At 42.4% G+C, this 17,216-nt stretch overlaps 1 protein-coding gene across 3 annotated transcripts in view; it reads left to right on the top strand.

The window, feature by feature from the left end:
- The first annotated feature begins 902 nt into the window (after positions 1–902).
- Positions 903–17,216, top strand: part of TRIM24 (tripartite motif containing 24) — a 60,126-nt gene continuing 43,812 nt past the window's right edge. Inside the window, exon 1 of one of the 3 annotated variants that reach the window (XM_066997860.1) lies at positions 903–1,307. In XM_066997860.1, coding sequence (XP_066853961.1) covers positions 1,109–1,307 — 199 coding nt within the window. In that variant the 5' untranslated portion in view covers positions 903–1,108. Of the gene's footprint in view, positions 1,308–2,066; positions 2,578–17,216 lie in introns of those variants that run through there. The other 2 variants (XM_066997859.1, XM_066997857.1) reach the window with 2 other exon arrangements.

Below are 17,216 nucleotides of genomic sequence, written 5' to 3'. Positions count from 1 at the left end.
GCCCACTGTCATGCAGAAGAGCTCAGCAGACTCTAGTGACTACAGATATTTACACTGTAAAATCGTTGGCTTGTAGTCAAACTTCTTCCTTTTACAGGCATACATTATGTGCTATTTTTCTCTTTCTTGGTAGTAATTTCTCAACTATATCAGTTCTGGGTAGGAATTCATGTTTTGGGCAGTTGGTTTAGTTCCTGACATGGCATGACTCTGCACAGTTTTGCAAAGTTTGCATACCAGGTCAACTTCAGATAGGCCTGCTTATCAGCAATGCCTGAACCAAAGAACCATCAGCGTGAGGTAGAGGGGATGTACCCATCACACAATGATGGCCAGAAGCTGTGTGTCTGTGGTCCAAAAGTAGCACGGCTATGTTAGCATAAGGGGGTGCCGCATCTTTATTAATTATTTCCACATTTTGTGCGAGTAATGCAGTTACATTTTGAGGCTTTCTTCTTCACTCTGTTATCTTCCTATAGTGAATGGCTGGTTGTATTGGGATGGCTATTTCTTAATACTTTTTGCTCTTGCCATGAGTACTCCTAATACGATTCCCTCACTAACAGCAAGGAGAGCAGGACTCTACACTCAAATTCAAATATTCCAAGTTCAAACATTTATTTTAAATCAGGTGCTGTTTGGATGCCATGCAACTACAGATTTTACAGCACAGTTTGAGTGCACTTTGCAAACATCCCAAGCAAACAAACTTTGCAGGAAACAAAATCGTATAATTTTAGTAATATCTGGGACACTGGCTTTTCATGGGGATCATGATTTCCAAGAAAGCGTCTGTCCAAAACCTTTGCAGGATGGTCTTTGTACCTTTAGATAATCTCTATTTTCCTGTCTAGACACCTATTGGTGAAACAGCTTACACTAGTGACAGAAAATGTCTGGTTTGATGATCTTCCGGCTCTCTATCATTCCTCAAAAATACATTACTCGTTGACTTTCTAATCATGTTTGCTATCAAAACTAATCAAATGTACTTCAGTTATCACTTGCTTCCTGGCAGGCCTATTCCAGTGGCATTTTGGTACTTTTTCACCTTGTAGAACCCGTATCATCATCATTAGCTTTAATTCCTGAGCCTGCTTCATCAGTAATGTTTACACGCTCTCAGCATGTTAGCTCCTGTCGCAAGGAGTTAGCAGCACACCATTGCACTGGGTCCCATAGCCAAGATGGCGGCTGGAGAAAAAGGAGGGTGGGGTGTAAGCAGAGGGAGAGGCAGAAGGTGTGCTCCAGGAAAGTGCGGCTGGTGACATTTTTCTTTGTGTGTTGGCAAGACGAGAGCTCAGAAGGTATGGTTGGGCCCCTGTGTTGATATTTGTAAGCAGGGGATGACATTTCTCTCTTAAAAGTTCCTCACTGGAAGTCCAAAGCTGGTGCCTTCCCCCCCACCAACCTGTAGTATTGTTTTGTTATTATGGTGAATTATGGATGTGAGACATGCTGAATCACGACACTGCTCCTGTAAGCAGTTGTTCTATGAGCTAAAGAAATTAGTCTTTTGTCATGTGTGGCTTCTTTATGCTCCTGTTTACTAGCGGTTGACGCTAGGGTCTGGGCGGGATTGCCAAGAGGTGTTCTGAGCCTGGAACTGAAATGTAGGCAGTGTTTTATGTAGGGACGTGCACTTAAAGCGTTTGATGCAATAAAATTTTGTGTCCAAACCAGAACCGTACTTTTTCAGTTGTACTGATTCCCAACCAACTTCAGTCAGCTCATGCACCTGTGACCGGCGGTGTACGCACCACACGCCAAACCGAACACAGATTTTCCACGGGCAACCCGCCCGCACGTAACACGGGTGGCGAGGAGCGCGGCCTCCGAGAGCGGACGAATCCCCCTCAGGCCCGTCCTGGGGCGGCCATCCGTGCCGGGGCAGCGAGGGCGGCGGGCGGGGCGCCGGCAGCGGGCGGGACCCCGCCAACGGCCGCCGTGGGCGGTGCCTCTCAGCGGGCGGCGGGGCCGGGCGGGCGCTCCCCGCACGTCGCCGTTAGGGGGCGTGCCCCGGGGAGGGGGCGCGGCGGCGGGGCGGGGCGGGGCGTGCCGGCCGTTGGCCGTGCGGCGCGGCGGGGCAGGCACAACCCCGCGGGCAGCGGCGGGGGCAGCGGGGCCGCCCCGCCTTCCTCCTCCGCTCTCCCCTCCCTCACCTCGGCGCTCCGGACAGGACAATGGAGGAGGCGGCGGCAGCGGCGGCGGCGGCAGCAGCGGCGGCGGCGGCGGCAGGGGGGGCCCTACCCTGCCCAGCGGATCGCGGCGGGGCGGCGGCGCTGAGCGGGGAGAACGAGGCCGAGAGCCGCCAGGGCCCGTCGGAGCGCGGCGGGGAGGCGGCCCCGCTCAACCTGTTGGACACTTGCGGCGTGTGCGGGCAGCCCATCCAGAGCCGGCGGCCCAAGCTGCTGCCCTGCCTGCACTCGGTGTGCCTGCGCTGCCTGCCGCCGCCCGACCGCTACCTCATACTGCCCCCCGCCGGCCCCCCCGCGCCCGCCGCCGCCCCCCACAAGGAGCCGCAGCCGCCGGCGCCCCCCTCCCCGCCCGGCTCCTCGCCCCTGCACTGCACGCCCGGTAAGGCGCCGGCACCCCCCGGGAGGCCCGCGTGTCGCGACAGGCGGGGGGGGAGGGGTGCTGTCGCGACGAGGGGCTCGACGGCAGGTGGCGGGGGCGGCGGGGCGGCGGGCTTCCCTGCGCATTTTTAATTCCCTTTTCAAATTTCCCACTTCGGAGGGGAAGGCGCCGACTTCCCCCGGCCGGGACGGCCTCCCTCCTTCCCTCCTTCCTCCCTGCGCCTTCTCCTTCCTCCCCCCGGCCCCGGTACCCGCGGCCCCGGCAGGGTCCCCCCGGCGCTCAAGCAGCGAGGCTCGCCCACGTGGAGGGGGGCTGTGGGAAGGGGTTGGTTTAAAACCTCCCAAATCGGCTCTGCCGAGCGCGGGGCGCCGGCACAAAGTTTTGGTCAGCCCGTGTGCTGCCGCCGGAGCTTGAGCGAGGGTGTTTAAAAACACAGCCCGGTGATGGGTTGGGAAACTGCTACAGCCTGGGAGCAACTTCGTAACGCTTCTATTCCTAGTCCTAGTGGGCTGCTTTACTGGGTTAAAGGCAACTGCATCCTAGAAAAAGGTGCAAGCAGGTATCCTCTAGTGGAAACGGGTGGAGATCCTAGAGAATCTCAACAGAAAACGTAATGAAAACTGAGCTTCTTTACAGGACGTGATGGATAGCGGTGTTTGTGCTTTTTGGGATGCGCAGTGGGGGCTCAGGCAAAAATTCTGTGTGAAGAAGGCAGCAGTAGCTCCAGATTAGCCACTGCTGAGCAAGTATTGGCCGCTGTTCCTTAAGCACACTTCTTAATGTTTTTACTGGGAAATCTTGCTGGCAGATCTGACCCAAAAGATTACAACTCAAATACGTGAAGTGTTTGCAGCATTTCCTAAGAAAAACACTCGAGAGAGAGGACTAATTGGGACAATTGGAGAGAACACCTTGCTTGAGAACGTCTGAGAAAGTCAGACCCACATAGTTTATTTGCAAGATATGCCGAGCCTCTTCATCTGCATGGATATCTATCTGTGTTAGTGTGTTCATTCAGACCTTAATTTTAATGTGTTGTCTATGTGGGAGTCAAACTGTCTAGTCAGAAGTCCCAGAACTGGGAAAAGCTGCGAGACTCAAAGCCACTATTTTTAAGCTTGGTGGATCCCGGAGATGTTATTGCTCATACATCTCGGAGTAGAACTGTGAAATCCTGCATGGGAGGAACATAAAAAGCACAAACTTCGGTGTATGGCAGGATATTTCAAGATGTGACTTGGAAGTGAGAAAGGGGGCAGAGATGCAGCTAGCTCAGGAGTTGCAACATAGGTTGAGGGAGTGTGTAATTGTCTTACAAGTTTTGAGGTCACGAACAGCATAGCTCAATTCCCAGATGCTATATTTAAATGTAGCACAAATAGGGGTTCATAGCTGAGCATGAAGTGAGATGTACCAAAAGAATGAAAAGATCAGTGCTGTTCAAACGCTTGCTTACAAGAGGACAAAGGATAGCTAAAACAATGAATCGTGCACCAGTTGTAAGCTGGCAGTTCTGTTCACTCTTTTTGACTGTATGAGTTGGTTCTGTATGAATGAATAATACTGTACATATTCCTCCCCGTTCGACAAGTGTACATACATGCTATTTTTTGGCGACATGATTTTTATTCTATTTTCTTTCTAGTTATTTGCATGCTTCCACACTACCATTCATTGCCCAACAGGAAGAAGAGACCTGTATAGATCTCCCACTCTTCTTGACACATTCCTTAGGTCTTCTCTTGTCACCGTTCTGGCTTCATTGAACTGACAATGACTGTAGACCTGTGAACTTGATGTGCATTGGCTGCTTTGTTTTTCCGACTGATATAAAACACTGTAAACTTAAATTAGGATTTTTTTAAAAAATGGTGTCACTGTACAAAGCTGATTATAGTGGAAAAAAATATTATGGTTGGAGGAGTTCCTAAAGTCTCAGAAGACAGAAGGACGGACAAAACAGTGCAAATCTGTCATCTCCTCTGGTAATATGTTGCACAGTGTTTATGATAAATCATCTGAAGTAGTAAACTGAACACTACCAGCTTAGAAAACTGGACAGTAAATGCCTCACATGGTGTAAATTATAAGATACTGTGCCTATACTGAAGAAATAAACAAAAAGGAAGCTATTTGCTAGAAGGAATGTCCTAGGTAAGGCCCACAAGAGAATTACAAACTATAAGCAGCTCCTGAAAGATAAACAGAAAGGATGCTTATGCATGTGTGCTGAGCAGTAGCATGAGGCACAAAAAAGCCTGGAGAAAGATTGACAGAAGGGAGTCAGTCTGGAACAAAGGAAGGGATCTGATTTGACAAGTGCTTCAGTGAGCCAGCCTTGCAAAGGAGTGCTGTACTCATGTCCACATTAGTTGAGAAACAGGTAACTAAAAATTAATTTTGTGTATAGTCTGGCTATGTGGGGTCCTATTCCTATTCATTTATTTTTTGTCTTTGGGAAACTGTTTCCAAGCAGAAAAGGTCCTTTGCTTGACATACTTGTGTGTACATTGGAAATTGACTTGGGGGAATGCTGGTTCTCTTGCTGTAAAAACATAACTAATAAAGGAGTGCTGTGAAAATCTCTCAAACTTGAGAATCTAGAGCAAATTATGAATTTTGGTGTTACTTACTTGAATGCAAAGTTCAGCATGGGTAGTAGCAATGACAAAGCTTCAAGACACGAGGAGTTTCTTGTGGTATGCGTTAATCAGTATTCCTCTTGTAGAGGTAGGCTGATGGTGAGGCTGTCTACAGTATGGATATGCTCCATACTGTCACATGCATTCAATTTTAAAATAAAATGATTTCTATAGAGAAGAATGCTTGGGAACCTCTGATCTTTGTACTATTCCTGAAGTATAAGGTGTTGCAGAGTTAGCTGTGTGACTTCAGTGGTGTTAGCATCAGAAAGCTCACTGCTTGTTTTCTGGATGTCCAATGGTAATTTGATATAGTTGATTTTTTTTTTTTTGGTTATTTCATGGACAAGTGACTGGTTGCTGGGCAGAAACTTTATGAACTGTGGGGAAGGCTGCAAGACTGGGTCTGTAAATGCAATACTTGCTTGTGAGCAAATGTCTACAGATACTGCCAGTAAATACCTTGGTTAATTTAATGTGCGTTTTCCTTTCGTTTCTCAAATGGCCCTTCTTTACTATTTGATTGTGCAAGTATCAACTGGTATGTATGAGAAGGTTGCTATTATAAATCCATTGTTTACCCAAGTTTTGGGCAGGGTGGTCCTTCAACAACTGGACGTGAGTAGTAGGCTTTGCTTAATTGAAAGGACAGCATTCATAAAGGAGGGAGTATCTGAACATGGTTGTACTTAAGTGGAAATTTTTAATGTGAAAGAGTTAGATGGTAACTGCAAAGTTACAGATTGAGATTCTGTTCCTTTTTAAGCCTATTTATTTTGTTTCGAGTTGTAAACGTGCTTTTGTTTGCTCTTTGTCATCAGTCTGCACACAAAGTATATTGGCACCTAGTGTGTGGAAAAACTTGTGAATAGAAATGTGTAGCAAAACTTTATGCAGATATGCTAATTAAATCTTACTAGTGTCAATAGTAAAAAATAATAGAGGAAAACATTTCTTCTTTGCTTCATCTGTAGACAAACCGATCAGCAAACAGATCTGTATGAAGATGTTAAAAGCATGGGATGTTTGGACACTCCCAGGATATAAATTCTTAGGGAGTGTCCAGACTAACAACTCAAATATGTTTGATACTTGCTCTTAACTAAGGAATAAATACTTCAGAGTTACTGAACAAGGATCAGTGTTGTTTGTTTCACATTTCAGCCAATTAATGCTCAGAAATATTTATATGCCAATACAATTTGGAGATCTGCAAGGCAATGAATGAAGATGGAATCCTTGATATGCCCATTGTGTATGCAGGTGGCATCGGTTGTTTTATTATGTCCCACAGTCAGTCTTTACATAGCTTTAAACTCTTTCACATTCTCAGTTGATCTTGATATCTGCTGTCATCTGGACTTTCTGACGCCATCACTTCATTTTATCTTGAAAATACAGCTTTTGAAGTAACTTACATACAGAGAAATAAGGACGTTTAACATGTTCTTTCCCTCTTTAGGTCTGATAATTAGGATCCTTAGGAAGGATAACATAGCTTCATTTGAGCTTTCTTATGGTGGAGATCTACTTTTCTTTCAGATCCTGAAAGGACCTTTTTCTTTTCAGTTTAAGAAGACTCAAGATTTCTTATCTGCCTGCTACATTAGATTAGATTATTTCTATTTCAACATGCATATTGCCACTTGATTAAACTGAACTCTCTCCATCTTCAGTGCTGCAGAGTCCATATTTTATTTATGTATACATACACTCCCACATACATACACATCTATGGCTGCATCTATGCATCCTTTTACAAGTGCTATTTCTGTTAGGGTGCCATCAGGAAATCAGAGAATCGTAGAATATCCTGCGTTGGAAGGGATCTACAAGGGTCATCGAGTCCAACTCCTGGCACCACACAGGTCTACCCAAAATTTTAGACCATGTGACTAAGTGCACAGTCCAAACCCTTCTTAAACTCCGACAGGCTTGGTGCAGTGACTGCTTCACTGGGGAGCCTGTTCCAGTGCGTGACAGCCCTCTCAGTGAAGAACCTCTTCCTGATATCCAACCTGACCCTCCCCTGTCGCAGCTTGACACCATTCCCATGGGTCCTATCACTGGTCACTAAAAACAAGTGATCTGCGCCTGCCGCTCCACTCCCCCTCGTGAGGAAGCTGTAGGCCGCGATGAGGTCCCCCCTCAACCTCCTCTTCTCCAGGCTGAACAGGCCCAAGTGACCTCAGCCGCTCCTCATATGTTTTCCCCTCTAGGCCCTTCGCCATCTTCATCGCCCTCCCCTGGACACTCTCCAACAGTTTAATGTCCTTTCTGTACTGTGGTGCCCAGAACTGCACACAGTACTCGAGGTGAGGCTGCACCAGCGCAGAGCAGAGCGGGACAATCACTTCCCTCCACAGACTAGCAATGCCGTGCTTGATGCACCCCAGGGTACGGTTGGCCCTCCTGGTGGCTGCCAGGGCACGCTGCTGGCTCATACTCAGCTTGCTGTCAACCACGACCCCCAGATGCCTCTCTGCGGGGCTGCTCTCCAGCATCTCTTCGCATAGTCTTTATGTATAGCCAGGGCTGCCCTGTCCCAGGTGCAGGACCTGGCACTTGCTCTTGTTAAACTTCATGCGATTGAAATGAATTGTTTAACCTATAATAAACTTAACGAGTTTGGGGAGTGCTTGCATTTGAAAAGAACGTACATATCTTTCTTGTACATATCTATAAGGTATACCTTTCATACTTTTTTTGATTTGTGCTTACATTGAATTGAAAACTCTCAGAGTCCCAGATGTGAAAAGCATTTAATATTGCTACAGGTGAAATATAATATTATTGTTTTGATGGCCTGATTGATGTTTTGATTCGGCTAACAAGTTATAAAATCAGTCAAAATACTAATCTACGTGATACTGAGAGAAGTTTTAATCATGTTTGCTCTGATATATGCTCAATATAAGCACATGATACTTGCTTATTACCCTATACGTTTTTACAGAATAGTACTTTCAGAGTGGGTTAGATGCATTTACTTTCTTGATATTTTTTACCAATAGCAAGTGGGCGATTAAAAAGCTGAAGGCATCAGAAACATCAGATGAGTGTTAAAACAGCTGTAGTGGTGTGGCCAGGCTCATTTGAGTTAGAAGCCTTTTAGAAGTTACTGTAGCAAGTTATCAAAATAGTTGAACTTGTGTTAGATTTTTTTTTGAGCAAAGATTTAAATCCTCAGACGGAAGCCTTCCAATTCTGTTCAGTACAAGACTATAATATAAATGTTTGTGGTAAGCAATTAATATTTCTAAAAAATCAAAGAAATTTTTGACCATAAGGAACAGCAGAGGAAATATAAACTAATGTACTAGAAATTCTCATATGTGTATCTAGTTGAAAGTGCACTGGGTTGTTAGAATGCATGTGACAGAGATCCCTCTTTAGAAAATGATGTCTGAAGAGCAGGAGAAAAATAACTTAATGGAGCACAGGTTCATTAAGAGGCAAGTGGAGGAGGGGGTGTGCATTGTTTGTGGTCTAGTTCATTCATTAGAGAAATGTACTGAGAAGCTACCAGGCCATCCAAAAGCAGGGGCTTTTAAGTTGACTTATATAAGTCATTTATGCTGACTTATATGAGTACTACAGAGTGGCTGTGTTTGCCTGACTTTAACCAGCTTGTTAAATTTAAGGAAGGAATTTCCATGAAACTCTTGCTTCTGAATGTAGTATTGTTATAGAAGCTGCACTTCTGTACAGGAAAAGCTTTATGCCAGTGTTGTGCAAGTTTGTATTAAGATGCTGTAAATGGAATTTCCATATAATTTAGTGGAATTTCCCAGTAACAGGAAACTTGTGAAGTGGGTATTTTGCCTGTTATAACTAATCTAAAAGTGAGGCAGGGGAAAACCAAGAATAATTTAACTTCGACATGACTGGATTTTGCTGTGAATAACTGACTTTATGACAAATCTGTTATTTCTTTAATTGAAAATTAAGGCTTGTAAAAGTTTTACAATAACAAGAAATGCTCTATTACAATAGTCTCTGCTGATTTGCTAACGCTAATGTGTTCTTTAGGTAAATATGGCCCTGTAGCTTGTGTGTGGGACCTATGCAGGTGATCCAGCTGAACTGTGAATAATATCAAGGTTTCCTTCTGGAAAAGGATGATGCAAATGGAAGTCAAAACGTATTATTCTAGTAACTGCTTAGACTCTAGTTACCAGCACTGTAAGTGAAGTGGGTTTGACAACACAGCTGGCAGTCCTGAAAACACAGAACGATGTGATGGGGGGTTTAATCAAAAGGTTGTATCATTTCTGAGATCACGGTTGTATGAAAAGGCAGTTAGGTCCTCTGTGTAGGCTCTGACCACCAGTTTTAATTCCTGCAACATGGTGAACCAAGTCAGCTCCAGTGGTTTGGAAGGCACTGTTATCACTGGATTTGAATGAATTGGGGAGCAGGGAATTGTTACATCCACTCTAGGCTTAGTGAAAGCAAATTACAGAAGTGAATTCTGCCTTTTTTTTTTTGTGATTTGTAATGAAAATACTTGTTGTTCCCTTGAGTAGTTTCCTCTTGGTGTTTCCCGTAGAATGACATTTATACATGGAACGTTTCCTTTAAAAAAAATCTTTTAATGTATTTATTATCTCTTATTTAAATTTCATCTGCTGTAACAGCTTACTGATGCTTTTTTTAGTCTTTAGCTGATTTAAAGGTCATAGAAAAACTCCAACGATCCTGTTAAAATTTACTTCAACAATTAAGTAGCTGTAGAGTCACTTACCGTTTAAACTGTGTACTTGCAGCTCAATTCTATTTGGAGACTTGACTTGAACTGACTATCTACATGTTTTTTCTTAAGGACAGAGAGAATGTATGAAAACAAATGTTTAATAACAAAGCAGGAAATGGTTGTGTGAAGTAATTAAGAAAACTACACCATTCTTAACAAGAAACACTCTTGCAAAGTCACGTATGAAACAAAGTTGAGCAAAAGAATGTTTCCTCTGTCTCTTCAGAGTTTCATGTAAAAGATTATTTGAGCCTTTTTTCTGGGGAAAATTGTATATTGCCTTACGTACATTATTAACTTAGAATGGAGGAGTGATGTTAAACAGGCTTTCTATTTTTTGTTTGCTGGGGTTGTTTATAAGTAGGCTATGGAAAAAGCATGACAGTAAGTGAGGTTCAGCTGTTTGAACTGCATTCATGGCTTTTGAGGGCCCTTGTTTCTTGAGTGCATTTGTGTCACAGGCACGTCCTCATTTCAAAAGAAAAATCTAAAACTCCAGTGCTAAACTGTCCTTAAGCAAGAGTACGTAGATAAGAACTGAACCATTTGCTTTCTGACTGTAGAAAGATTCCTGCCTCTGATTAATAAGTGAGTTGCCCATGGCTACTTCTTTTTTTAAGTGTCGAGTTCCCCTTTCTGTTTAGTCCCTCAAGTAAATCTAGCACAATTAAAAAAAATAAATAAATAAAATAAACAAAAAACCCCAAGGCTGTAGCTGAAATACCATTTGAATTAAAATGCTTACCTAATTTGAGAAGTGACTGTGTATTTTTCCCACTGAGCTGACAAATCTGTCTGTACTGTACATAGTCAAAAAAGGGACTATTTCTACATAAATATTGACTTGGAAAAAACCCTGTGTATTTTCTAGGATGTCTGCTTGCATTCAGAAAGCATGTAATGGACTTAGAAGTTCACTTTACACAACTCATTCATTTCTAGGCATCTGTTACTGAGCCTTGCTGCGTGGTTAAGGAGATGCGGAGTTGCAGTGTGAACGAGCCCAAGAGAAGTTCAGGTTCCACCACCACTGAACTTGGGACACCAGGGCGCTTGCAGCATTGCTGGCTGGGAGGCACTGGTGTCAGCTGTGCGGGGAAAGACTAGGTAGGAAGAAAGTAGGGTGGAGAGCTGCAGCGCTCTGCTAGGGCTGGAGAAGACATCGCAAACTGGGAGCGGGCTTCTAGCTATAAAGGCAAGGTATGGCACCTTGCTGAAACAGCCCAGTGCCAACAGGCCCATTGCTGGAAATGAGTTGTGTGCGAGATTGGCCTGAACACTAAAAGTGTAAATTGAAACGTGTTTTTTTTTTCAGCATGGACTCTACTTTGAAATGAGTAAACTACTTGCTGAAGTCATGTAGGAGTGTAAAGTACCTACCCTTCTAGTCAGTTGGTTTAAGGAGAAGTGGAAGTAGCTTTGAATTATCTTTGCCTTCTGGAGAACTTCTGTGACTTGTGATGACAGTTTTCAAACAAAAGTTGAAATTCAGCTTTCAGACTCAAAATGATAAAATAGGGTAATGGACAACTGATCAGTCAGCTGCTGAGATAAAGACAGTCCGTTTAGCTGACAAGCTTTGTGGAAAGAGCACAGAGCTGTGTCGTGATACGTGGTGTCTAACAGCAAAGCCTCAGTAATGTATTGACTAAATGCCCTGGGAGTGCTGGAACCCTGGAGGGAGCAAACTTCGGGGTTAGGTATGGTTAGGTATCGTTCTTCTGAGTGTTCAGGTTCCCAGTTGCAGTAATACCTTTGCTTGCTTAACCAGTTGTTCTTTAAGCCCTCAGTAGTTTCATTCCGTTCTTTAGGGGGTCTTTCATCATGCATTAGCAGCTATTGTTCTCACTCTTACTTGTGAACTGTTGGCTATACCAACTACAGAGTGCTTGGCCTTAATTACTTTTCTCTTTCCAGCAATGGTACTGTGAGGGTATAACCCACTAGATATCCAATTTTTTGAAATCCCCAAAATACATTGGAATACTTGGATTGCATAGTTGAAACAAATGTTAAAGGAACTTATCTCCTTTGAGAAGCTCTATTTAATTTTTCTTCAGTCTCTTCTCTAGGCAAGAACTCGGAGGTGGATGAACTCAGAGCTCATGTTTTAGATCTTGCCTGAGTAAGTGTTACCTCAAAATATAGATATTCATTCCTGTGATAAACACAGGTGCAGGTTGGCTCCCGTATTCTGCCTGAATGTGAGTCTAGAGAGATGCTAGGAGCCAGTTCTTCAAATGTTACAGTCCAAGTTGTTACACAGAGTGGTTACTCTGTTTCATAGGAAGCAAGGAGCCCAGTGTTGTGGAATTGTCTTCAGAAGAGTATGGAAGGGTATGTTGTCTTCCCACATCTTCTAGCAGTGAAGATTAGACAAAAACAAACAAACAAAAAACCTAGGAATAGGGAATTTTACGTCTTAACTCTTATCTGTAGCATAAGAATGACCTGCAAGAATTGCTTTCACCATTCAATAAATGAGTCTGTTGTGTATATACTGTTGGAACTGTCACAATCAGTAAAATTGTGTGTATCCTGATGGACTGAGCTGATTCAGCCGCACATTGGGAAACCGCCTCTGTTGCCTTTTTCTTCTTAGCAATAGCCTTATAAGTAGGGCCAGATACAACTTAGACCCAAAGTCATAGTTTCCGGTAGCTCATGTCGTCTAGGTTATCATCACTGTTGCTTAAACTCTGAACAGGGCCAAAGATCTCTTCTAAAAGCAATAATTCTAGCAATTGTTTTGGCAACGTGGAGAAGACCTTATATTTGGGCATCCCAAATGGCTTGAACTTACTGTCTTCTTCCCTCCATTCCACCCTTTGTACAAGAGCTCAATGTACTCTGGATTCTTTAAGAAGCTAAATGCTAATCCTGCATCCTTTTAAAGTCCATTTAGCAACGCTATTATTATATTGTGTTCCAGCCTGATTGCTTTTATTGTCTATTTTTCTCTTTCCTGCTCCCAGTTCCATTGGGATGAGGTCAGATTTAATAAGGTTTTCTTTGGCTGCCTTTCCACTGACTTAAATTATTGAGCAGTAAGGTATAGGTGCTATAGGCTGTAGGATGTCTGGCTTCAAATCTATAGCATAATAGCTGTTGCTGTACCTTGGAAAGTTTTTTTGTTCATTTGTCATTATGCCTGCCAAGTAGGTTAAGGATCACAATGCCATGGTGGAACTCTTATGAGTATTCCTTAAAAATGGAATAGTAGTATATCATTCCCAAACTGTTTTTGAAGGCAGTGTCATGTTGTGTCATGTTTCTAGAACTTTATTATCTAAATTAATATGTGATCAGTCCTATCAGGCAGTGTGTCACAGGAAGGTGGAAATAGATGGGGTGATTCTAAAGGACAGATAAATGGTATTTGTGAAGACCAGTTGTAGTAGAAGATTCATTTCCCCTAAGCTGCATTCTAAGTACAGGGAGTGTCCCATTGGAAAAAAACCCTTTGAAGGAGCTCTTCTTTTTTTTTTCTTTTTGTTTGGAAAGTGGGGGAAACCCGTAGGAAGACTAGATTTCTTTAGTGAACACTAAACACAGTGTCTAGTTGGTGCTTCAGTTCTGTTCTGCAGACTACAGTGAGAGAGAACCCCAGGAGATATGAAATAGGATCACAAGTAGTATCCCTGCCTCTGTACCCTGCTGTATCCTGAGAGCTGTTGGGCCCCTCCTTGAAGTCACTGTTCTTAATTGATCAGAGTATCTCTTTGACCTAGAAGAGGTACTTTTTATTAGTTCCATTTAGAAATTTTCATATTGATGCATTGTCAGAGTAGAACGAACAAGGCTTCATCATAATTTATACTGGTTCTTGGAGGCTGTATAGTCCACATGGACCTTGTGTTGCATATATTGCTCCAGCTTCATAGTCTTAAAGTTATGAGGGAACTGGAAAAGCTGGTCACCTTGCTTTTTGAACCCTTGCAACAGTGCTGTGGGGTACTAAGCACATAGAGAAGTTAGCTTGAAGAGAGTTGGCTTTTTGTTCCTGTATTTTTATGCCCGAATATGCAATGCTTGTAACTTGCATGATATTTTCCTCTCTAGTTACTGTTTTTTAAACTATTGGAGGGATTCCTGCTGTCCAACTGGATGCCCAGTAGTGGATGGCAGAATTAGTGTACTTATGGTTATGCAAAATAAGGGAATGTTTTTAAGGTACGATTCATCTGGCCATTTGTAGACATCTGCTTTTAGGATAAGGTAACTCATGGCCTGTATTACCTAGGTCTACATTGACTCTGAAGGGAACTTTGTGTAAATCAACACTAAGATGAGTCCTACCCAATGTATTAAAATTTTGACAACACTGCAGAAGAGCTGTAGACCTCTTTCAAGTGTAAAGTTTAACTTTATGGAGTTGCTCTGGTATAGTAAATGAGTATTTTTTTTTTCTGTGCTGCTATTAAGAGTTGATTTTTCATAGATGCAAGAATTCTGCACGTGACGTTTAAGCTTTATCGTGATACAGCTTTTGAATATGGGAAGTAGTCAGACTGGAATAGGGAATCTTGAGGTTGTTTTGCTCTAATGAATTAAATGGCTTCAATTTTTAGTTTTTTGTTCCAATAGTAATGTCCTGGAGAGCACTTAGACCTGTTTGATGGAAATGACAGGAAGTAAAGTATCTTTTTTTTAAAGAATAATTATCCAATGAAAATTCCCACCCTGATACAGTTTGTGCCGTTCATCATCTCTGTCCCTTCGAACAGCCAGCTTGATTTAAAAAAAAAATTAATTTAGAAATCCCTAGAAATCCTTAAAAGATTACTAGGTTAATAATGAAAGCACTTTTTATGTAATAGCATTAAGTTCAGCACAGATTAAAAGTGTACCTTTTATGAGTAATTAGAATTTATTGATAAGTACATATTAAATCCTTCTTTCTCACTGTTAGGGATCTACATCCTGGGCATTGTACATAGTAAATGTGCTTCTTCATGTCACTGAAGAGACACTAATTAGCAGAAAATCTAGAAATCTAAAATCCAGAACCTATTATTCTAAATTAGCATACTATTCCTATGTACTCCTGAGCATCTGTTCCCTGTTTGCGCAATTTCTGGATGAAGTTGATGGGAATCTTCCATTATATTTGTTACATCATTGTAATCTGTTTTGAGTTGCTCTGAAGGACATACAAGGGGGAGGTGTTGATGACTTCTGAAACTTTGTCCTTGGGGAGAACTTCAAAACAAATGTCAATGTAGCAGAATACAGATGGATGCAGCAAGCACTGCAATTAAGCTGATGGCTCTGCATGTTGAAACTTGTGACTTTAACCAAGTTTTGTTTTGGAACTGCAGTTGGTTCAGATAACACATAAGAGATCTTCCATGTGCCTCTCAGTAGTGTTTTGCACTGGTAATTTGAAATCAGTTGCAGAAGCTGTAATAGCAAAGGTATGTGATACAGGGTAGATGGGGGGTGAGGTTCAGCCATCCAAACTAGACTAACTTCTGCCGCTTTTGAATTTCTAGGGTTGGTGATACTCAAAAAAAAGGACCAGCATACGTACTGCCCAATCCACAGGAGACCTATTTCCTTTTGGAATAGTAGCTGGAAGCCAGGCAGGATATCCTCCTCAGATTAGGTACATTCAGGCACCTGAATTGCTGCTCCCAGAAGGCTAGCGGCCTGAAAATGGGGGCCAAAGAAGCTGCTCTCCCAAGTCCTGACAGGTAGTTTCCCATTCTTCAGTGGTGATCATATCGAGAATGGGAAAAGACTCTTGAAAGAAAGGATTGCAAGGGTACATCTGAGTACTCAAAGAAGAGAGGAGGAAGTAAGACAAGTTTGCCAAAGACCTTGAATTGTATTAGTGTTCCTGTTTTGGATGACATTTCTCATGAAATACTCCAACTAAAGGCTGTTTGCCTATTGTTCCCAGTACTGCTTCCAACTTGGATCCCTTAATATGGTCCAGATTCTTCAAAGTTACTTTTTAGACTTTTTTTTTTACCTTCACATCTGCTCAGAGTTGATGGGAACATTATGGTATTTTTTAAAACAGTAGTTTGGTTTGGGGGCTAAATGGAGGAACTGGGAGAAACAATGAAAAGGTTCGCATGTTGGAGTATAGACTTCATCTTTTCAAAAAAGAGTTAAAAAGAACCAATACCTTCAGTGAGTGTCTTCCAAAAGGGCTTTCATTTTTTTTAGGATCATGACTGGCTTCAGCTGCCCAAATGATCATCTGTTTGTATACTTTTTTATAGCTGTCATTTCTGATAATAGATGCATTGTAGTGCAGCTACTGAACCATCAGTCAGTAGTAGATGAGACATCTAAAAGATAAAGATCAGACTATGAAATTTCTATGTAAAAGCAAATGACTACTAGCAGTGTCATGCTCACAACTCCAGTGTGGGATCTATTTCCTTACCAGAGTTTCTGGCAAAACAAATTTTTTACCCCGATGCTCTTTTTTTTTTTTTAAAGTAGTAATAACAGCATCCTAGCACTCTGCTCTTTGGGGAGAAAGGTTTCAATTTCCTTGTTCAAGAAGCACATGGATACAATGGGCTCGAGCACTGAAGGGAACCTAGTGTGTCTGCAAAATTGTATTTCAGTAGAATGTATATATGTGGACAGTATCAAAGCCTCTTTCAAAATGTTAGTATTTATATTTTCAAGTTGCTGTGCTGCTCAGAAAAAACAATGGAAGAATGTCACTAAATCATAAAAATCCTTGCATATTACTTCATATTGTATACTGAAATTCATTATATATCTCCTAAATGTAAGTTGGAAATACTTGTCAATGTCAGTACTTGAAAGAATGTATTTTAATTTTGATGAAAGAAATGCTTGCCACAGTCAGCAATGAAAATTGGCATAATTGTTCACAGCTTCTGCATCATCATTTAAGCATGTCCGTTGCAAGGCAATGAGGTGTTTTCTATTCGTAATCTTGTACTTAAATATTATCTGTCCCACAATAGCAGTATTTCCCTTTGTTACCATTATGGCACTTCTTATTATATTGTTGGAGGCAATACATTGGACAGCCGTGGATGTGGGTGTAAACTCTCCGTTCAGAATTTCCGAAGATATTAAGAAGTGGTCATCAGCCCTCGTAAAATTTACAATTTGATGAAGTCTAGTATGTTGTATCTGAAACGTTTGAAGATTGGGCACGTACGGCAAAAACAATGAACCATTTCACAGAGCAGCTGAAATATTTTAATTCAGCTCTGCAGTGCTTTCCAAGAAAGTCAATGCAC

The sequence above is a fragment of the Anser cygnoides genome, chromosome 1 (assembly GCF_040182565.1).
Source record: "Anser cygnoides isolate HZ-2024a breed goose chromosome 1, Taihu_goose_T2T_genome, whole genome shotgun sequence".
Lineage (NCBI taxonomy): Eukaryota > Metazoa > Chordata > Aves > Anseriformes > Anatidae > Anser > Anser cygnoides.
This window is presented reverse-complemented; position numbering and strand designations above follow the sequence as displayed.